This window comes from Anser cygnoides, chromosome Z, assembly GCF_040182565.1.
Source record: "Anser cygnoides isolate HZ-2024a breed goose chromosome Z, Taihu_goose_T2T_genome, whole genome shotgun sequence".
NCBI lineage: Eukaryota > Metazoa > Chordata > Aves > Anseriformes > Anatidae > Anser > Anser cygnoides.
In genome coordinates this window covers 80,947,477-80,971,460 of record NC_089912.1, presented here as the reverse complement: position 1 = coordinate 80,971,460, position 23,984 = coordinate 80,947,477, and the positions used below count along the sequence as shown (strand labels likewise).

General features: G+C 34.6%; 1 protein-coding gene across 3 annotated transcripts in view; it reads left to right on the top strand.

Moving 5' to 3' along the window:
- FCHO2 (FCH and mu domain containing endocytic adaptor 2) overlaps positions 1-23,984 on the top strand; it is a 90,319-nt gene that overhangs the window by 42,194 nt on the left and 24,141 nt on the right. Inside the window, exons 9-17 of one of the 3 annotated variants that reach the window (XM_066988584.1) lie at positions 2,108-2,152; positions 3,964-4,036; positions 7,907-7,931; positions 15,501-15,558; positions 18,088-18,263; positions 18,842-18,853; positions 19,289-19,313; positions 20,030-20,072; positions 20,715-20,809. In XM_066988584.1, coding sequence (XP_066844685.1) covers positions 2,108-2,152; positions 3,964-4,036; positions 7,907-7,931; positions 15,501-15,558; positions 18,088-18,263; positions 18,842-18,853; positions 19,289-19,313; positions 20,030-20,072; positions 20,715-20,809 — 552 coding nt within the window. Of the gene's footprint in view, positions 1-2,107; positions 2,153-3,963; positions 4,037-7,906; positions 7,932-15,500; positions 15,559-18,087; positions 18,264-18,838; positions 18,854-19,288; positions 19,314-20,029; positions 20,073-20,714; positions 20,810-23,984 lie in introns of all 3 variants that reach the window. The other 2 variants (XM_066988583.1, XM_066988585.1) reach the window with 2 other exon arrangements.

The following is a 23,984-nucleotide window of genomic DNA, read 5'->3' as shown; positions in this document are numbered from 1 at the left end:
GTTTCTTCTTCTTCTTGCTGTTTTTTCATTTTGTGAGATAACCCAGATTTGCTGACTTGTGGAGCACAGTGACTTTGTTTTACAATGAATTTCAAGGAGAGCAAAGGAGAAATGATTGGAAGAGAAGTCTAACATGTCCATATATTTACAATATATAGTGGAATGAGAGAGCTGTTTGGAATTTGCATTTTATCTTGTTGTGTGGAATAATTAGACTTGCATTTGAAGTTATTTAGCAATTGAAATTTAAAGGGTAGTTAAGACTGCCATTTGAAATTGGTCTTTTGATATTCTGCTCTCAAGAGCTTCATCTGGAGCCGAAGCAACTACATTATGATAAATGAGGTATCAAGGTGTCCTAGTCCTAGATTCTCATGCTACTGCTGCTTTTACAAATGTGGTTTTTTTTTTTTTTGGTTTGTTTTTTAACCAGCAGGGAAAATATTACAGACTTGGTCATTATTCCAATAAATATAAGTCATTACTTTGAGTATCTTTTTTTTTTTTTTTTAAACCAATTCACTAGATATCTGCAAGATTTCAAAGTATCTGGTAGCTTTTGTCTAGTATGCCTAAAATAATTCAGTTTGTTTAACATTACCAAGGATGGAGCTACATCATCAGTTTCTCAATTATCTTTTTACCTTTTTGTTTGACGTAACTTTTTTTTATTTGCAATTTTGAGAAATGCCATCAAAATGTGGTGTTTATACTGAGTTGAACACAATTTTACACTTCAAGAGTTAATGTACATTTTAGGGGTTACTTTACAAATATAACCATTTGAGATAATTAACTGCATAAATCAAATGCAAATTAATCCCAGTTGTGTAATTCACAGTACTAATTCACAGCTAAATTATTTTTTTACTTTCATTGTGGCATCTCTAATTGCAGTACAGTGATTTGCTATGTTGTACTGCTTAAAAAAACAAACTGAAGCCTGTAGTCATCTTTCTTGTATATAAGATCTGTTTATATCAACTAGTTATTTTAAGACTAAGAGTATCACATTCATTTTGAAGTGTATGCAAGTGAGAATGATGGAAAATGCTTGCAAGCACACCTTTTATTTTATGTGAAAACACACTGAAAATTACACTACTTTTGGTTTTATGGTAGATGTTCCAAAATAATCTTAATTTCACAATGAAGATAAATAAATTAGAGTATTTACTAGCACATATGCTTTTGGGCAGAAGTGAAAATTGTTCTGTATTTAAAGTTTCCACAATCTTTTTACTTCCAGTTGCTTGTAATTGAAATTTGCAAGATCTCAGTCTCATTTGCAGCAGATGAGTAAGCCCCAAAAAAGGGGATGAGGAAAAAAAAAATTGGGCAATCTTACAGAATTGGGAACAGTGTGGTTTGTTTTTTTTTTTCTCTCTCTATTTTATCTGTAATGAGTGTATATATGAACTTCCTAAAGTGGCTCATAGTGGGGCTAAACAAGCTCTAGACTTAGACAGATTGAAGAAATGAGAGTTAGATTTACCCTTTGCAATAACACCTGACTGCTACCTTGTGTCAGCTCTAATGAGAAGTCACAATAATGAATTTATTTAGATACAACACTTAAACGGTGCTCACACATCACTTTTTACTGTCTAGGTAATTAGCTATGAAGAAAAAATGGGAACTAAAAATACAGTCAGGAAAGGTGTGAATCTCAAAATTAGAGTTATAGCTATACTTTCTGGTTTTCAATTTTTTTTACACAGCTCATCTTTCATTAAAAGAAGATAAGTCTAAAACTTCACACTGATGCTATATTAGAGATACAGTTTTGAATGAGAAAAGGAAACAGAATAGTTTCATGTGGCTTTAAGAGCATAGGCAATTAACTTGTAATCGGGCAGTGTGCACTAGAATTTTAATTTTTCACTATGAAAAAGTGAAAATATTTAATGATTTGTTGTATATATATGATTTTACCATCTGTTTGACCATTGACAGAGCAACCGTGGTTTACCTTTACCATTTAAAGTCACAATTAGACTATCTGGTAATTTCAAGAAATATTAATAGTGGCTAAAATATTTTAGTGTTTGGCCCTCATTTGAGTTAAATTTAAGCTAATGTTTATCTTCATTGCCATTTCTTTAAGGCCCTATTGAATTTGAAGAATGTAATACATCCAGTGCTGTTGAAGGTAAGTTATTGTAGTGTAACTATTTACATAACAGTTCAGTGGATAGCACCTGGAACTGAGTAGTGAATTGTATTCAGCTTTTGAATTTATATAACTTGAAAGTATTTCAATCAACTAAGAAGCAGTTGTTCTTTTAAGAAACAAATTTAGAAGAAAATAAGACCTACAATACTTTTTAAACTAATGCATGATGTCAGAGAATTTTAATGTTTCTTAAAAATGTACTTTGGCTAAGACCTTGTCTTTGCAGAGGTTTGTATATGGTTGACTTACAACTGTGTAACTCCATTAACAAGTGTCAAAATGTGGCCCAGGCTCTTTCCATTGTTGACATGTTGGTTGTACCAATTTTAATGCAGTGTTATGGTTCACAAAACCTTTCTTTGTTGGGAATTGTTTTGCTTAGGGAATTGTTTTAAGTGGTTAAGAACTGTTTTATTTGCATACACTGTGTATTTACTTTAGGGACAGAGGAGTCAACAGTATAGCTGTAGTGTCCAAAAACTTTTAAATTGCCAAGATTGCAGCTGAAACTTAAATTTTTTTTTGACTAAAACAAAGGGGATCAATATTCAGAAACTACTCACATACTCTATTTGTTACTGGATTGGACTGGATAAAGCACAAAAAGGAAATAAATCTCACGATAGCGTTTTAAAATAATTTTGGAGCAATTTGTGTACTTTTGAAAACATAAGATGCAGCTGAGTTTACAGCTACCAGATTTGAGAAGTTTAAATTATTTCACCCTGAAAATTTCTCGGAGCGGAGAGGTTCCTTATGTGCTGTGTGATGTATTTCCGTAAAGGGTAATATAATGAAATTTTAATGATGCCCTTGAACTATAGGTTTCAAAATTTGGGAAACCAAATTGTTTCCACCATTCTGCTCAAAAGCTTGCTGTAGATAGTATATAATATGAAAAAAAAACCACCCTGTAGACTAGTTGGATCAAATGCATGCACTTAGTTGTACTTAGTCATTTTGCTTAAAGATTGACAGTCTACTCAGCTACAGCAAAAATGGGGAGAGCAGTAGAAATGTCAGGCCGATGAAATATTCAGAAGTATTTATTTTATTACATTAAATAGGAATGAAAGAAATTTTTTTTTGTAGTATACCCATATGTATCTAGCGTTAAAAACGGGGAAGACATGATTCCAGACTCACTGGGAACCAGCCTCAGTGCTATCTACAGCACTAAGGAATCGTGAGCTGAGCCTCAGCTGGAAAACCTAAGAGACATTCTCTTTTTTACAAAGATCCTAGGAGACATTCTCTTTTTTACAAAGATCCTAGGTTTGGGGAGAGATGGAGGCTTGCAGCTACTAGGAACATTCAGGAAAATAAGAACAGGGTGCTGAACTGCAGTAGCTGATAGGGACAGTTTGAGTTTCCGATCCAAGTTCGTTGGCTACTCAAGATTAGCAGGAGAAATGGCTTCTCTTGAGTTTCCATGAGCTGGGTCCCTTTCCTAAGAACTAGCAGTGCATCCATTTATAAAAGAAGTGGCAGTCTAGCATACTGAATGTTGAGAATAGCAAGTACAATGCAAATCAGTTTTATAATGACTTAAATTATTAATGTGTTGCTTTTTGATTGGTGTGTTAACTTAACAATATACTGGAATGTATTGCAGATAGCTTGTGTACCCTTAGTTTCTCTCTATACTACTTCCACTGCTAGATTTGTCTGTCACTTCTTGTAGCAGCATTTAAAAGGTATTGACATTGATATGCACAAGTGTTTGACACAGATAGATATATACTCATCTTTTTGATCTTTAAATAAGAAAAGGTTTTGTTCCATAGGGATAAAACCACGGAAGAGGAAGCCTTTTGGTTTATCAGGAATAATGAAAAAAGAAAAAGATACTGAATCTGTGTAAGTATGTTCCCAAATGGAAGCTTTGTCTTGTATGAAAACTTGTAAAGGTATGGAGATAAACATGAGCTGATGTTTAACAACTGGTTTTATGGCAAATTTAGAAGAATGCTAACAATATGAAAACGTCACAGCTATTTAAGAATTTTGTAACAGAGGGTTTTAAAGAAATAATGTATTCTTAGTCTACTCATGTTTCATTCTTTTCTTTGCAGAGGTAAGTAGTTCTCCCTATTTCTACATTTGAACATTGTAGATAATGTGATTTTCACATGAACTCCTAATGAAATAATAGCTGTAGATGTGGAAAAAGTACTATATGTCTGTTTGCAGATTTGAAGCTTCTGTTATTCTACTGTTAGAGAAGCTTTTGTATACGGTACAGAATGTTTTTCCAGTAAATGATGTGCACACTCATGTCAGAAAGATCATCATTTTAACTCATGATTGATATCCCAGCTATACCCTCTGCTATATTCACTCTATCTCCCAGGAGTTAAGACTATCCAGAGAGTGAGTCTAAATAAAAGTTCTTGCGTGGATTGGTAGCATTCCATGTACTAGTAATTATGGTTACTGTATTACAGTGTATTTGGTTCTAAATTTCTAGAAGCATTTTCTCAATAGAAATATCTTATTCAACAGAAAATAGCTTGCAATTTAACAAAAATGTAACAATATAGAAATATTTTCAAAGTGGCAACATCTGTATACGTTCTTTTTTAGTACAGTTCTGAAAAATTCATAACCTAAGAACTGCAGATGTTGATTATTCACACATACAAAAAGTGCCTTATAGCTTTTTTTCTTTTGGTGTTTGATTTAAATAATGATACACTTCTAAACCATCCTTTTTCTTCATGCTGTCAAGAAAGATGCACTGGGGCTCCAAGGTGTTATTTGCTTTAAGTCATTCTTCTGTATTTCTGTTCTTTCTGTGATTTAATCTTTCCCCACCCCCTCTTGTGTACTTAATTATGTTTAAGTAAATGATGAGAAAAATGTATGCAGTGTGATTTTGGTCAGCAGTAACCTAAAAATAAAGTTACAAACTTTTTTCTGATGATTTAGTTTAAAATATTTAAATTAATGTGTTATGAATGATGATATTAGAGCTTAAAGAGTTTTTGTGTACAGAAATAGTGTTAGAAATAATGAATTCTCTCTAGAAAGTTATTTACTACACTTCTTTTGTGATGCAAAACTCACAGTGTAAAACAGCACTATGTACATTCACCTTTTTTCCTTGCATTTACTGCATTGCAAAGTAGTGATTTTGCATATTGAGTTTTGAATACTGTTACACGATTGAGTTCTATAGCTGTCAGCTTTTCTGTCCAACAAAAAAATATTTTGCCACTACATGGGTTGTTACACAAGCTGATCTCTTGTATTTTTTATTAGCTTGCAAGCCAAGCATCTTCTTCCATCCATTCTTTGGCAGATGATGAATGAAATTTAACATGGCCCCAGCAAAGACTGAAGGTTCTTAATGTTATTTTTTTGGAGCCAGTAAAAGGCCAGGAAGCTCCAAAATGATTCATTGCAGGTATATCACTTAATGTATCCTTGCTCCGTGGTCATGTTTTTCCTTGACCCATCACAGGAAGAAATTTTCTTTGGTACTGAGGGTTGAAAATTGGCTTCTGTGTGCTTATTGAGTCAATAATTGGCTTTGTGTGCTTATCCATTGGGTCTCGATACTTTTGTGAAAGCTGACATTTTCCAAAGACATTATATTTAAAATTGAAAGATAATCTGAGTGTTTCTTCCAGGGAGAAATTTTGTTTTTCATTACATGGTGATGTCATCAGATAACAAAAATGAATGCAGCCACTCTGAAATCGGAAAATAAGTTGATTTATTTACAATAATTTGAACCGAAACTTGATTTATATTATGCTTTTTGTCTCTATATTTGCACACAACGCAAAAAAGAATAGATGTGGAGGTCAAAAAGAAAGAAATATAACTGCATGATACTGATTTACTGTGTAACACATGCCATAGGTTTTTACAAAGATTTTTGCACTAGTCCAGAATTTCTATCATCACATATTTAGAACTTCACATTTTAATATTTGTTTTTCAAGTATAGAGGATCCATTAAGTTCTTAAGTAAAATATTCTAATAGTTATTTATCATCTATTTAAAGAGTTTTACTGCTAGTCTGTATTTGCTTGATTTCGTCTTCAGCTGATGATCAGCTTACAAGCTGTGCATGATAGAGCTCTGTATCATCAGAAACTTCTCTGCACACAGAGAGAAACTTCTCTGCACACAGAGAGTGCTTTCTTAATTTCTTGTTAAACTGGACTGGAAGTTTGTTTAGTTTGTGTAGGACATGCTTTCCAGACCTAGAATACATAACTCTCATGCTTTTTAGGCTTTTCAGTTGATCAATCTCGGAAGTGTTGACACCTAAACCAGATGTTGTGCCCAGTAGTGTTTTTACACGGGTAATTGTCATACGCTTTATATTCTTGCTGTACAGGTTCAGTCAAAGGTTTTGCTTGTTTTCCTAATTACTGCTTTACATGATTTATTTGGTTTAGTTTTTAGCTAAAAATTTTAGATTCTCTCACAAAGTCCCAATTTTCTGAAATGTTACCTTATACTAAAAGCGTGACCCAGTTCTTTAATGTTAAAAGATTATGCATCTAGCAATATAAAAGCACATCCATCTAAAACTCGATGTCCTCATTTTCTACTTCACCAGCAATTAGAACCTTTTGAGAGAAGTCTAATACTTCAAGCTGCAAAATAAAGTAGTTGCTTCTATTGCTATGAATTCAGTTTAGCCAGCAGGGGGAGGTATGACATAGAACAATTTGACTTCGTTACACACATTTTCTTTTGTGTGTAGCCTTTTAGAGGAGAGGAGATGAGACCCTTCATCTCGCTGTGTTCCTTAATAGGCTGGACTGAATTTTGTGTTCATGTTCCCATGTCAGCAAGTTTTCAAACCTGTTTTTAAGGACACTGTAGTTTTTACTTATAACTTTTTTTAACCTTTTGGAGGTGATGTAGTTTGCTCCAAAATCTTTTTTATTTTTCTCTCTTTTTTTTCCTTTTTTAAATTTTTCATAAGTACAAATTTAGGATGTTCAACTTGACAGCACCAAAATGCGGTTGTTCTGTTGTACTAGCATTTACAGAGTTGTTTCTGAGGGTGCAGATTAGAGAGGATTTAATCACCTGTATGCTATTCAGGTATTCCCACATACAGTAAATGTGATTCCTTCTGTTTTTTGCATATATTGGTGGGAAGAGATCACTGTAATCACTGTTCCTTCCGACCACTTTTTAAATTTTTTTTTTAAAGTGTTTCTTAAGAAGATACTTTTATTTTTTCCTGCATTTTCTGGTGTCTAACTGCAACTTTACTTGACAAGCATGAACTAGGAATGAATTTTCAAAAGAAAGAAGATCTGAATTCCTTTAAGAATAGTCTTAATTGTTTTAAGAGCTAGTTATTATCCAAAATGTTTCACTGAGTCTGGTGACTTATACTTATTATGCACATTGTCCACAGAGACCTGACTCATTAAGTTATTAATTCAAAATAAACCACGGTACTCCTGAATTCCCTTGATTCTTTTTGTCTTTACTATGAAGTGAGTTTGTTTTTAAAGCATTTATTGTGAATTTTTCTCCTGTAGTGTTTTCAGCATGAACTTTTAGCTTCTTTTTTAAATATCATTCAGTTGAATGTGGATTATTTATTGCAAAAATTTTAATAGACTTTGAGAGGCAAATGGGTTAACTTCAATGTTTCAGATTGAAAATATTAGAAGAAGTATCAGAACTGGATGAATAAAGTCATTTGTGTGTTTTGTAATTGTGTATATTCTTTATTTTTTTAATAGGGAGTGTCCAGACGCAGACTCAGTTGTAAGTAGACTTATTTCTAACACAAATGTTTATGCTAACAATGTCAAACAGTGCAATTAAAAAAAAAAAACTATATTTATATATAGTCCTTGCTAAGTATTATTTATGTGATAGAGAACTTAATATTTTGGTAACATAACTGAAGTGTTAATTTTTTCTCAGATCATAATCTTTCACAATACATAAAAATATGCATCTATAATGCGTTTATGTTTCCTAAAAATTTTAGGTTTTAAACAAGATGTTCTTACTGTAATTATTAGCTACTTTGTTTTGCCAGTTAATAGTTTGAAGTGCTTGACTAATAGATTCTGAGTGAGTTAAAAGTTCACTATATTCTCATGTGGACCCAACTTTGCATCATCAAGTTCTTCTGCTTTCCTACTGTCTCCCTGGAGAACCTTTCTGAAATTAATGGAGTTCTGCTTGATTGATGGCAATAGAATGTAGGAATATAGTTTGTAAAATACTGCTTTAAATGTAGACTTTCTAGATGCACACTAGAATTTCTAGATGCACACTTTTTCACTCTTCCGTTGCTCTTAGTTGATCTGTGCTGCATCTTAGAATTTTATTTATTAAATTAAAATAAGTAACAGTTACAATTGTTAATAGTTTTTTATTTCCTTAATTAAGTCTTTTTATTTAAAAACATAGATGTTGTCTTGAATTATATGTAATGGATATTGGAACTGCCTGTAGCTATAGTAGGGAATAATTTACAGAATGGTTTAAGTGACTTTGGATAGACTGCTTTGTTTTTCAGTTAATTTATTTAGATGCCAGTTATCTTAAAAAAATTCAGTCTCCATGTGCACCTGTCTCTTCATATAATGTCTGTAAGTTTTAGTATGTAGTATAAAAACTTTTTGTTTGAGGAATTTAGTTTAAAAAATCTAATAGGACCATTCTTCTACATAAGGAAGATAAAATTTGCCACATAATAGAACTGTATATGTATGCACAGCCCTGTAAGAATCGTATGAGATAATTATTTTATCGTCTATAAAGTCATCTTAATTTAAAGCAAGTTTATCAGACTTTACATAGAAATAATGTCTTCTGACAGTTCAGGTTGAGTCACTGGAGTGAAGCACAACTGGGTTTGACTTGCAGTATTTATTTTCTACCTTGCTTATTTTGGTCTCTACATTTTTAGAAGATATTTAATTCAACTGTAAATGAGTCTGACATTCATTCTGGCTGCATGAGGCACACCATATGATCATATAAGATAGTTGTTCTGTCTAGATGTAATTTATGTATAAAAACAAACAAACACTAGCTTCCATAGTGTTTAACAACAAAACTGATACTTTCAATGCCTCCTCTTCTTTTTAACGCCCACAATTTTTTGATTACATTTGGAATTTAAATATTGGTCTATCATTTCTTCTTGCTTTTTGCAAACAAAATTATTATTCTGAATGGTAGAATGCTTTAACAGCAGAACCCATTACTGTCATGAAAAATGATGCAGTGTACCGTAGATGAGATTAATTTCACCCATTACAATCAACTTATCCCGAGTGTAGTTTTACACTTTGGGTTGGCATCTTCCTCTGGAAGGTGACATTTCATGTTTTTCCTCTTTTTCTTGAGATGCCGTAAAGCATCTTTTCTGTTTCATTTTGAAAACTTGGTCTAAGTAATTATTGCTAGTTATTATTGCACCTGGCTATCTCTATGAGGATCATTTGGTATACATCTTCACAATACATTACATGTTTCAAGAAATTGAACTTGGAATAGAATTATTGCAGAAAGAAAAAGGAATTGTTATTTTTGTTTGATTGCCAGAAAAATACTGAGGATGAACCCTTAGAAAATTCAACTGACTTAAGGTGTCCCCTACTAATGGTTAATATTGTGATTTTGGTCATGTTTGGTCAATTACTAAAAATCTCAATGTCTGGCTTTTATATTATCATGATCTTTTTCTTAAAATTGGCTTTTGTTTTTTTGCCAAGAATTTTAGTTGTTTTTCACTCAAGAGAAAGGACTGTAGGAGGTAACCACCTTATAGTTATTTATAATTTTAAACACTGAGGTAAATGTATTGACTGTAGAAGCTGAGTAACCAGTAAGAACTGACTTCAGTACTGTATCTACCAGTTATCCATGGTTATATCAGTTATCTACCAGATCCATTTTTTTCATGGATCTTTGAAAATAGATATTAAGTAGCCAGTTCCATCAGGGTCTTGTCAGTAGTCCAAACTGTATAATGCAGTATATTCTGACTTGTACTCTCTGTTTTCAGAAAACAAAACAGCAAGATTGTCCTAAGAAAGGTCTTCTGTACCAAAATGAAAGTTTTTAAATGTGTGTGTGGCAAGCTATGTGCTTATGCTCATCCTTTTTATGCAGCTGCTAGATTATATATATTGGAAAATATAATTCTATTGCAAATGAATAAATTGTTAATTGCTATCAATATTTTTTTTTGTAGTTGCTATAACAGGTTTTTATGTGATCATGAGTTTGAAGGCAGCTGTGAACTGAGAACTGTTTTTTGTTAAAGAGGTTGAACACTTCAGTAAGCATTCTCTGTTGAAATACGGATCACAGTATGTCATGAGATATGAAATTCATGTGATATTGTATATCAGGCTACACATGTAACTTCCATTAAGTAAAGCCTTAATAATTAAGAAAAGTAGAAAGCTGTGTGTATGCTAGAAGGAGACAGCAATTGAAGTTTGGTTGTGTAAGTGTTTATTACCTAGCAAGTTGCTCCACGGGCAGAACTAATTGTCTTGTTTCCCATGAGTTTGACATGTCTCTAGGTGTATAGGAAGATAGAAGCTCTAGCAGAAATTTTTCTTCTGGGAAAGCATTTACAAGGTTCCACTTGTGTCCAGTAAGGTCTGAGTTTGGATTGCAGCCCTTCCTTTGGTTGGGATACTAGCAGATCTCTCTCTTCTACTTGACTGCCTATTTTCATGAAAACTGTAGTAATGTAATTATCTTTGAGTCCTCTGTTCTTTCTGTCAAATCCATTTGAAATTGTCCAGTAAGTTCAAAAGTAATTAAGAAGGGAGTCACAGATGCACTGAACAGTGCCGAACCCTTTTTCCTTGGAAACTGGAATGCAAACAATATTGGGGCGTCTAAAACTTTCCATTAATCTAATACGTAAAGGGTATAGCATAATTAAGATTCTATGTAATTATACACCATTTTTATTTCTAGGGAATGATTGAATTTGTAATTGTCATTAATATGTGGAACACAAGTATAACCTTAATTATATTTGGATTGCTATATTCAAATGTTTTTCTTTATTTGTATTTTGTAATGTTTACTTCTGATCTATTTTGAGCAGCTGGTGATGATATAGGATATGAACCTTTGTACAGTACAGGAGGGGAGCACTCTGAATACTCATTTTGCTTTCTTTCTGCATCTCTGGCAGTGGAAGAAAGTGACTGAATGCTCTCTTCTTTCATATCTTTTGTATACACCGTAAAGAGAGGAGGCTGAGAATGTAATGTAAAACTCTGTCTTAGCCATGAGGATGTACCTAGGTCAAATTTGCACCTTAAATATGTTAAAAGTAGAGAGGCTCTTTTTTTCTCTTCTTCCAGGATATAAGCTTCAACTGCTCACTTTGAGTGTGCTTTGAGTTTGCTGATCTGGATGTACAGAAAGAAGTCAGTCTTCCTCAGTAAAATGAGAGAAAGTTCATCAGGCAAAAAAAGAAACAGTGAACTGTTCTGCTTATCAGTATCTTGAAGCATGCCTTGATGAAGACTTGATAAGTAGCTCTCACTGTAGATATCCCAGAAGAAGAGAAAATGGGCAGAAATCTTGCTGAAGATCAGTTAAGGTTGTTTTTTGACCCAGTAACCAACCTGTGAGTAGTGCTAATGTTGCTGAGGAAGGGACAAATGAAGTAACTAGACTGCAGCTGTCTCCTCTCTCATCCTTTGTATGTACCTTGGAGGAGCCAATAATGTGGTAGTGGTTTAGGCATCTTCCATTGTTTTTAGGTGCCAGATGGGATAGAATAAGGAATTTGAGCCAAAGTATTGACCCAAACTCTAAAAATGAGTTTTGGCAATAGAATTTGCATTCCTTATGCTTTTTGTATAGGTAGTTTTACTTTGTTATTCATTACATCCTTTTGTTATTTTTAAAAAGATATTCATCTCAGAAAGTGTGTAAAACATACTAATGTAGAGATCAAGTTATAAACTCTAAAATTATATATATATATATATATTCGAAACTACATATAAACTTAATCAGTAATGTGTTGTATTACATCTACAAGCACAGGGAAAAACTCTGTGCTTTTTTATAACAGTATGTTTAGTCACTTAACAGAACCTCTGAGAATGTGAAGCCTTCTTCCTAGGAAGTACACTTTCCAGAGACTTTCAGAGTTCAAGTCATGTCCATATTGAGCACTTTTTTCCGTGGAAATACAACAAATAAAGTGTTTGGGTAGGGGGCTAAACCTTCATCCCCACTCACATTCATAACTACCTCTTATGGAAAACCAAAATTTGTAAAGATGTTCTTTCTCTCTGCTGAAGTTCAAAAATGACTTGTATACATGGAGGTTGTATTTTTTCTCCTCATTTCATTGTGGTAGGCAAATCAGATCTTGACTATATTGCGTGCCTGGTATTTGAAAGATGCACCATGATCTACCACCGTATATGTAGTTCTGTCTTTGTAGAAGTGTGGAGGAGGCTTAGCTTGGTAGGTGTAAATGCCTTCATTAACATCAATTTTGTGAATATGTAGCTTATCCAAAGGGCTGTGTCTTCTACTGCTGTTACAAAATGTAAATTAGTAAATAACAGTCTCATGTTTCAGAAAGTAAGGAAAACTGATCACCATGAAAATAGTATTTTGAAATTACTGCTTAATTTTAAGTAAGACTGTGAAGTAACATTTTGCTTGTATATGACACAATTTGTCAGTATAAAGGTTCATTCATTCACCTATATCTGCTAATAGTTCATACAAAAATGTGAATTCAGTATCTTACTAAGGAAAACAGAAGGCATTTTAAGAATTATAAGAATTTTGTACAAGATCAATATGAATCATGGAGAAACCTGGAAATATAAAGCCTGATGATTTCTGACTCTGCTTACACTATGTAAAGTCAGAAGTTTTAAATGATATATATTCAAATTTCAAAATAGAAAAAAAGAAGTACAAATAAAGTTCTTTGTTTTGTGTTAGGAAAAAAAAAGGCAATCTAGTCCTGCAGGTGTAAGAGCAAGGGCTTTTACAGTTCATGTGTTCAGAAGTTAAGCTGTACATTTCCATCTGTTTTGAAAATACTAATTTTAACTTCTTGTCTGAAGTTACGAATACAGGCTATATGCTAAAGTAACATTGCTGAGAAATAGCTGCTTCAAATATCTTCTCAAGATCAGAAATATTTAGATAAAAATATTAAGAAAGAAATTGCATACTTTAAGAAAGTTAAGATTTTAGTGCTTTGCACAGATACAATTTATCTTAGAGATTACTTAATAAGCTAAAATAATGCTATGAAAATATCTTCTGCAAACTGAGTTTTTTTCTACAATTATAAACCAAAACAGACAGATTTGTCAGCTAAGTTGTTTGTGCTGTGTGTCCCCAGTAATAATATCTTTTACATATATGGAAGAAAAATTAAATGTTGTCTGTTTGAAGATTGTTGTTGTTTTTCAATTCATCTTAACCGTGAGTGATCCAACTCTATTGAAAATTGTCTATTATGACAACTAAATCACTTCAGAATGCAGAAGTTGTAATAAGAACGTGTACCTACCCTCTAGCTGTATGTTTTTGTTCTGTTTACTTTGATGTCAAGTTTCATTAGTGTTTTTTGGCATATAAACAAGGTCGGCCTGAGGTCAAGCGTAGCTAAGAACCCTGATTTGAGCAAGTAGAGCTAAGGTACTGGACCGTGTGATCCTACTCTTATTACATTTTTTTTTTTGGGGGGGGGGGTGTTACTTTTTTTCTTCTTGTTTTTAATTTTTTAAAATCAAACACTGGTGAAGGCAAAGTCTTACAAATTTCAAGAAACTGCATCTAAACATTCTGCATTTAAAAGTTTGTGTTTAAATATTTTTTTTGCTTTAGTTGTGCTGTTTAATTAGGTACTGTATTGTATCTCCTATATATGATCATATTTCTTACTCCTTTTAGCATAAAGTTTGATCTATATTTAAATTCCTTACACTTAATTCAGAAGTGTTAGATTTAGAGGGCTGTACAGAAAAGAATCTCTCTTAGTAAAATATGAGACATCACATTTGTGATGCCTATAAAATGAATATAATAACAACTGTATGTTTATCTTCCTCTGTAATTCTAAAGCTATTCAGGCTGAATATTTCTTTAAGCTTGGCTTCAAATTTTAGGTGAAGTCAAGTGGCTGCTTGCTAGCCCACTGGAAGTCTCTAGTATAGGTTATTTTCTTGTATCTCATGACTTGTATCAGAAAGATATATTTTGGCCATAATATATGTTTCTTTTTCGGTCAAACTGCTTACCCGTACCTGTTTTCTAACAGAGAAAGGATAAACTTTTTGATACATTAGAATAAAACACTTCTTTTGTATGAATCTTGACATTATTATATTTTTATAAGAACTTGTTGTTGTTTTTTAATAACCTTAACTGTGGCATTTCAATTCACAAAGTCATTAGTGGTCCTTTCCTTTACTATTCTGTTTTGAATGGGGAAAGTATCCATATATGCTAGTCTATTCCTTTACATGCAATATATACCAATACAATATATATGTGACCTTTTTTTTGCATATTTCTGAAATCTAGATTACCATATTAAAAAATTGTTTCTCGTTCCAAAGCACTTTTATGAAACAAAGTGCTTAGCTAAAAATTCTAAATGATTTTTAGCATAATTCTCTTCAATTTATGCTTAAGTGCCTGCAAGAACTGAAAAACTGAAATGGTTTGAAGTTCCTGAATGATTATTAGCTTTGAAAATCCAGGGCAGTGCTGAGGATGTATTTTTAATTTTCATCCATGCTTTTTAACTGATGTGCATATTCTTTGATAAAGCAGGCTTGCTGCCTTATCAAGGGGGAGAAAAGTTGCAACCTGTATAGCCTGGAATGCTTTTGCTCACTTACTGAAGTATTAACTAGTGTTTAGTAAATGCTTAGTTCCTGCACCATCAGAGCCTCAAAGGGCTCAGCTGAAAGAATTAGAAGTAGAAACTAGGAAAATATTTGGAGCCAAAAACCTGTAGCCTTATTTAATGCTCAGCAATAAAGGTAACTTGCTACTGACCTTTTTGCTAGCATACCAGTAAAAACAGATGCATTTAAACTGCCATTTTTCGCAGGAAATTCAGAGGTTGTTTTGTTGCACCCTGTTCTGAGGTATCTTGCCTGTCACTCTTCTTCCGAATTATAGACCATAACATGAGATAACTGCGATAATTATTGGTGAATAGTGATGACTTTCATGAGGTGTCATAATCAAATTTTAATTTGTCATTGACATAAAATCCAGTCTGATGTAAGAATGGTTTTGTTATTTGTCAATACCACATTTTTTTTGTTTGTTCATTTTTAGAACATTCCTGATGTAGATGATGAAGGATACAGCATTAAACCAGAAACAACACAGGATATCCTTTTTACTATTGTTGTGCCAAATTATTTGATGTTGTTACAGTTCTTTGAAGAGGGCAAGTACTGATTAAAGTATTAAGTAAAGGAAGACGTCATTCAAGCTTACGTTGCAACTTTGTATTCTTATGCTTATAGCTTCTGCAAACTGTACAAAATTTTGTCTAGCCTAGATTTTGTGTATATAAATGTTAAAATTTAGATCAGACTTCGTAGGAACTGTAAAAGGATTCTCTTTGTCTGACAGTAAACAAAACAATAACAGAAAGCCTGAACAAAAGCTTTAAGGTGACCATGAAGATCTTTCTCCATGAAAACCTTTCAGAGAGTTTGCAAAGTAGAACTCTTTTAAGCATAATGAACAGTTACCTGTTCTATACCCACACCCTTTCCACATTTTTATAATACCATTAGAAAGGTTGGGAGCTCCAACAGCCTAGAAATGGAATTTCTTTATTAAGTATTCCACCGCATGCACTTTCTAATTGGTGCTTACAGCTTTTATTGTATTTTAGTAATTGTTTCGATATGTAGAATACATTTTCACTACGAGTAATTTTTTACGGAGACACGTGATTTTCTCTGCTCTTCTTTTGAAGGAAAATATTTTTGTCTTCTTTCGTTCTCCTATCAGAAACAGAGAGAGGCTCTATTCAGGAGCTGGGATCTGACTTGCTATAGATCTAAACAAGCCTACTATGTTAGCAAGATTATTAATTTTTGGAAATGTATTCGCTGATTTTTCAGAGGACTAGAGATAAAAGGTAAATTTACAGTTTACATTTATATTAGTGACAATTTTTAACAAGTTTAAAGCACCTTAAAGTGAACCAATTCATCACAGTTTCTGTTTTCATCATCTCTGCAGAATATGCGTCTCTTGCCCCCAGTGAAGATTCCTGTACTGATGAAAACAGTCATGTTACCTCTCATTTAGAAAACTGGTATAAAAGTGACAGACTTATCCAGTTCTGTGGAGGGCTTTATTTCATGTTTTGCATATGTTTATGAAGTGGAGTGAGTAACATCCATTCTTTGTAAAAGATTTACCCAGACATCTTTTTCTCCGTTATCCCTTTTGTCATGAAGAAATGGAAAAGGCCATACATCTAGTGACAAAGTTCAATGATTTGCAATCCCTTCAGCTTCAGAAGCTTTTGACCAGATTCAGGAAGTCATCAGTTCCTTTCTTCTTTTCCTCCCACTAGCATCCAAGAGTGGATATTTATTCTGCTGATGGGAACTTTTAAGGTGATTCGTTGGAGGACATTAATTTACCATAATGGCAGTCTATCTTAGTAAGGCCAATCTTAAGTGTTGGAAGAACATTCATCCTAAAAATTACTGGCTGACCTTTCAGTTCACGTTATTCAGATCTAAATAATCTTTGCCAGTAACCATTTAATAGACCTGCATGCAACAGCCTGATTTGTAGTAAATGAGTCATAAAACTCAGTAACTTCACAGGCAAGGCAATTTTGTGAAATGAAAAATGGCCTGTCTTAAAATTTTCTTTTCCAGATGTGATCCATTTTTGAGGACGGATAGCCTGTAAGATGAAGACATCTGAATTTTTCTTCACCAGATCTCAGGGATTCTTTCAGTTAAATTGGATTTGTAATGCACTTATGGTTCAGGATTTTAATCTTTGTCAGGGAATACTTTCAAGAGATATCATTCAAGTGGCTGGCATTTTTTCAAATAACAAAAAAAAAAAAGAAGCAATGTATAGGGTATGTGTTCTCCCCCCATGTGGCAAGAAAATTTTGAATAGAGAAAATTTTTCACCTTGTTTCTTGTCAAAACGAATGCATCTTTTAAGACTTAGCATGGGCCTTTCAGAGGTTTTTCCCAGTGCAGTATATGTACATAAAAAGAATCAAGGCTAAATTCATCTTTATATTTCGCTTGTGTTGAGGGCTGAGTTGTCATTGTGATTCCTTTTTAGGAATGTTGACATTGCTTTAAGTAGCTGATTCTGGTGTTTCATTTACTGTGCAGCCTCCTGTGTAACTGGCATCCTTTGTTGCGAAATTGTCATGCCACTCTGCAAAAATGGCAAGTTGTGGTGGCTGCTGCTGCTTCCTCTGCAGTTATGGTTGGTGCAGGTACCATGGGCATTCCGTTGCTATTTAAAAAGCCTAGTGTTTTCCCTTACTTGATTTTTATGGATTTCTGCGATTCATACATTTTTCATACATGCATTAGGATCCTTGGTGGAATCGTACAAATCATTAATTTATCATACAGAAGTGTTGCCATTGTAAAATCTTCATTTTTACCCTGATGCCTTCAAATACGCACTTTTTCAGTTATAGAACGGAGTAGTGCCTTTCATAACAGGGGTACCATTTCGAAGACGAGTGGGATATGAAAACTAAATTTTTTTACTTTGACTTGTGGGATCTATTTGAGATGTCTGTATAAGTGCACAAAGAGTTTAGGCAGTATTGTTTATCAGTTGTGTATGAATTTGTAATTTGTAAAGTAAGTGAATTTGTAGTACTTCCACCTTAACTGAGAAAAACATACCAAAGAGAACCACTTCTATTCATCCAGTGATTCTGACTCTGAAGATGATGAACCCAGGAGGTTCCATATAGAAATAAAACCTGTACAGCCAAATAATAGCTCTCAATATACCATGCCTTCCTTGGATGAATTAAAAGTATCTATAGGGAACATTGCCCTTTCTCCAGCAACATCCGTAAGTAATTTTGTTCTTTGTATTTTTAATGAATAGAGAAGAAGAGTGATAAGGAATCTTTACTGCAAACATGTAATTTACTGTCCAAAATTTATTCTAGTTTCAAATTTTATTATTCTTTTTTTTTTTTACTGTGCACTAGATTATCTTTCCTGCACTTTATCACAATATAATGTTAAGTAATTTTCTCTTCTCAGATTTTAACTTTTCTTAAGTCTGAGAAGTGCTCAATCCTTGTCTTTCCACCGTTGCCACCACAATACATTTGAATAAATGTGAAGTTAGGTGTGCATTGCATTGCAAACTTAGTTAACTAATGGGTATTCAATAATATGCAAACCTTTAAAATTGATTATATGGTGTGGGTACGTGTAACTCTTAAAGAGCATCTTTACTGTATGTATTCTGCCAAACCACAGAATTATCCTTTATACCAAGAGATGAAATTAGAAATAAATAGTTTTGAAGTATTCTAGTGCAATAGTCAAAGTAGAATTAGGATGGCTCTGATTTCAAGGAAAGTAATAATAAAATATTAACAGTGATTTTTCTCTTTTTTCCCCATTTTTTGAAAGCAGAGACACAGTCCTGTAAGTACGGAATGGCTTTTTATTCGTGTTTTCAAATGAAAATTGAGTAAGTCTACTATGTGAGGGAGTTGGGAAAATGTTAGGAATGTTTCTATTCTTATCTGTCAGACATGATGCAGCTTTCATGTAATATGAAAGCTGTGAAATTCTACTGGCCTAGCCTGAAAAGAGATTTGATAATACTGTTCCCTTTGTCAGCTCTGCAATCTTCTTTCCTGCCTTTTCATATCCTGTGTGACAGGTTTGCGCTGGTTGCTCTGTTATGGCTCTTGTTCTATTATTCTGCAAGTTCCAGAATGTTCTGCCTGGCACTGAAAGTAAAATATCTCATGGAAGATTGAGTGGAAATATGAGCCCTGGGACTATTAAGTGTTTTATTTGGCAATTGTTGTAACAACAACAACAACAATAATAATATTTTTTCTTCTGCTTCAGGCACAAATGAACAGAAATTCATCCAGTAAGTGCAATATTTAACTTTTAGTCTATTTATGTTAGTTTTTCAACTTAGCATGAAAATAGATTTTTTATTGTTGGTACCTTTGTGATATTTCTTTTGAAGTACCAGTGGTAAATTCAAAGGACAAAATTAAGTTATCTGGTCTAAATTTCAAAACAGTAGAAAACACGTGAAGATCTCTTCAGTTTCTATGTACTTAGTTGTTCCCTGTTCTGGGAATCAGATGAGGCTGTCTGTGACGTTGCTGAGGAACAAGTCCAAGAGCAAAGGGAAATCACTCTTGTGCAAGTTCTTAAAACCCTTCCACCATCTCTAGTAAGGTGTGATCCACAGATCCACAAACCCACTAAGTACTATCTTTCAGAGAGAAAGTATATCCTCTAGGTTTTTTGTATGTGTGGTTTTCTTTTTTTTTCCAGTAAGAAAAGAGGACAGGTTTGCTGAAGAATAAAATTGGTGTAAACAGAATAATATACGGATGAAATTTCAAGTGATCACTTTCTCCCAAAATGTATTGCTGTGTGTAGTCCTTTCAGAAAGTATTTCAGGAGCATCTGAATTTATGTTATCAGAAATAATGCATCTTCTTTCCATTTTAAAAATCCATGATAAAGTTTGAACTGCAATGATAAGCATTTACTACTTTTGTGTAATAAAGCTGAAAGATTTTTATTTTAGTGTATCACAGCTTTGGTCATACTATGTTCTTTGCTTAGGTGAGGAGTTAACAAAATCAAAACTTTCTGCTCCAACTAATGAGTAAGTTCAACTTTTATATTATGTCGAATGAAGTGGGGGGGGAATTTGTTCTTATTTTGATCCAATGCTCAGAAACTCATTGGAAACATCGACTGCTGTTTTAGGCATCTCTTGTGTGGTAAGAGTTAAGGACTAATCATGTAATGATTCCTGTTCACTTGTTATTGCCCTCGTAACTTACTTTGTTGCTTTGTTGTTATGTCTGAATTGATATTTAAAATTACATAATCACTAAATACTGTTTTTTTATTAAAAACTCATGTTTTAACTGCCGAGGTTAGTTTCCATTTAAGAGCGTTTAAGATCACAAACCCCACATTTAGACAGATATATATACATTGTTCATATATGTGTTTGCTGAAACAAATCAGTTTGTAAATGTATTTCTTACTGAAAATGAGGTTAAGTACTAACATAATGATATATGCCCAAACACAAACTTGCACCGAGGTGATAAAGGTATCAGTTCAGATAGTTTACTTATGTGTGAGTTCCTTGACCTACAATTTGTAAGTACTTTTTTTTATTTTAGATGCAAGGACTAACTAATATAGAAGATGAACTATCAAAGTTGTAATTTGATTTTTTTTTTATAAGTATATATGCCTTTCATTTATATTCCAATTGTAACTCTTACTGTAGAAAGGGGAACAGTGACCTTCTGGCATGGGATCCACTCTTTAGCAGTTCTCTTGAATCGTCCTCTTCAGCCTCCTTGGCATCCTCATCTTCCTCAGGTAAGATATTTTATAGTAGAAAATGTTTTCTGCATATTCTTCAGGGTGTTCTATTGTTGCTTTTTTAGTCATTGCAAGTGAATGTGCATAGATATTGAAATGAAAGTACTTTTAAAAGCAGTGTCCTATGTTATAAGTAATACACAACAATAATGCAATACGTCAGGCTTTCAGGCTAGGGAGCAAGTGGGAAGAGAGAACACAAGAAACCTTAGGAAAATTCCCTCTTGCTTTTGTTTTTAATCTCCTTTTCTCCCTTCCCAAAAAATGATCATCTGTTCTGGAGGAATAATATAATCTACTTTTTCAGCTGGTAGGGTTGGGAGATGAAATGGAGGTTGTTGAACAACTGTGAGCCAAGCTGAGCTTGCACTGTGAATAGGGATGGGTAGCTTCTTTCCAGGGAAGCCTGCTGAGCTGTATAGTACAAAGCCACTATAGAACTTTGCAGTAATTAACCTGCTTTCTATAGTAAACCGTGATTCTATTAGGAGATGTGTGGGCAGAATCCAGGGGGAGTGGGAGAAAAATGGCAGGACTAAGACTGAAATGAGGGGGAAGTTTGTGGCACCACCTATATATATATATATTCTATATATATGAATGAAATATGCTGAAAAGAAGTTGCGTTTTCTCAAAGTAATGTTTTTTTTTTTTGTAGCATATTATTGCTTTGGTCTGGTGTTGAAGTCTGTAAAGGAACGTAGAGGATGCTTAGTTTGTTCTGCTAGTGGTTGTTAGTGTCCAGGTCTGGGGTCCCCATCACAGGAAGGATTTTGATCTATTGAAGTGGGCCCAGAGGACGGCTCAGAAGCTGATCTGAGGGCTGGAGCACCTCTCCTATGAAGAAAGGGTGAGAGAGCTGGGAATGTTCAGCCTGAATAAGAGAAGGCTCCAGGGAGAGTTCATTGCATCTTTTCAATACTTACAGGGGGCTTGTAAAAAAAGATGGAGAACAACTTTTTGCTCAGGCAGACAATCACAGGACAAGGGGGAATGTTTTTAAAAGCAAATTAAAGAGGGGAGATTTAGATAAGAGGTTAGGAGGAAATTCTTCACTCAGAGGGTGGTGAGGCACTGGAACAGGTTGACCAGAGAAGTTGTGGAAGCCCCATCCCTGGGGGTGTTCAAGGCCAGGTTGGACAAGGCCCTGGGCAGCCTGATCCAGCGGGTGGTATCCCTGCCCGTACTCCATCCCTGACTCCTACTTCAGTCTTAGGAGCTGTCCCACTACCATCCCGGCAAGTTCAGAGCCCTACAACTGCACATAGATTTTTAATTCATTGTGTATATTCCTCATACTGTGTTCATTAGTGTACAGGCACTTCAGAGAGGTGTCCCAGCATGTGGAGTTTCTAGAAAGGGTTTGAACAATCTTTCTGTAATAGTGCCTTGTAGGCATTTCCTTGCTTACATGGAAGTGATGGAGATGACCCTTCTTAAGCCCCATTTTGTTAATTTTTGTAATCTGTTCCAGTCACATGACTGCATGCTGTTTGCTCAGCGACCATGTTCAAATCCCTCACAGGACTGCTGGTTACTCTTTTAGTCCCTCATCATCCTTATGAGGCCAGCCATCCTATTGGTAAAAATGTCTTTGTGCCATGTAGTGAGGTGGATCCAGTCTCTCCCAAGCAGATGCTGATCTGTAAGCAAGGTACCATGGTCACAGCACCCACAATACTGTCACCAGCACTGGTTCTGCTGTCAATTATTGACGTGTCCTGTTAGTGCCCTTCTGACACCCTTTCCCCTCACCAGCAGGATTGAGTGGAAAACCACGTGGGCCTCCATGCCTTTGACTACTGCCTTCAGAGCTCTGTAGTTGTTTTTGATACTGTCCATATTTCACCTAGCAGTATCATTTAGGCACCACATGGAAGAACTGCAGGGGATCGTAGTCAGTGGGTTGAACCATCTTCAGCAGTTCCTCCGCCGTATCCCATATCCAGGCCTCCAGCAGGCAGCAAACCTCTCTAGTTGATATCTCAGGTCAACAGATGTGTGCCTTTGTCGCTTGTAGCGGGGAGTCAGTCACCCGTTATAGTGACTTACCATTTCTTCCAGGTGTTCTTGCATAGTGTAGGATCAGGCGGACCATGTTCACTGCTTTAACGTCCATCTGGCTTCCCTTCAACTGCAAGGGCAGTGAACCTCCTCTGTAGCTATAAGCCCTTGGAAGGGGCAAATGCCTTCCTCTTGTTGCCAGAAGTCACCAGCTTTCATCCTTCCCCTTCTCTAGAGGTTGTGCTTACTTTAATAGTGGGGGTGGACACTACCTGCTTGTCTACTGTGGTTGGGGTCTGAGGCTCTTCAAGCTGTTGTGTCTCAGAGAAGATCTGTCTCCCTTTCATATTCTCGCATGCTGCACAGCCTGCTCATTCCCTACTTTATCTCCTCCACTTGGTGGCATAGCTCCTCCAAGACAGCACTGCAGCTGTCCTGTAGGACAGGGGATTGATCATCTGTCCTGGCATCAGAGAGAGGCCACAGGCACTGCCCGCAGCATGGGACTTGGAGGGCCACATCCACCATCTGAAGCTCTGTCTGCAATCAGATATTTATTGCTACCTATGAGTAGGAGGGTAAAGCAGGTTAGGAAATGTTCACACAGTCCCTCCTGTCAGCAGAACTAGAGAGCGTAGCCTCTGGCTGGTGAGTAATGACAGATCATTGGGATCAGTAGCCAGACTTCAGGAGGAATCATCTGCACCTGGCCTTGTACATGAAAGTGACTTATGCACAGAGCCCTATGTTTGATTGAAATTGTTGGAATATAATGCCTCATGGGTATAAGTCAATTTTAGGTATGAAAGTCTATTTTAAATATGAGAAATATATAAATATCTACATATTTTGCCTTTGCAGTTTTATCTGATGATAATTATTTAAAGGATTGTTGTTCTAGGAATTAAGTGTGGTATTTACATCAGTGAAATGATCCATGGAGTTAGATAGCAAGTGAGCGTGCTAAAGTGTTACCAAATTAGTAGCACATTTGGGAAAATTTTTACTTAATTGCAGTAGTTCATATTGTTGTTTAAATGAAATTAGCTTCTGATGTTCATTTACCTGCATCTTAGTTCTGAAGACCTCAAAAAATACATACTTTGATCTGATTCTATTTTGAAACCTATTGAAATCAGTGTTATCTTCATCTTGAATGTTAATAAGA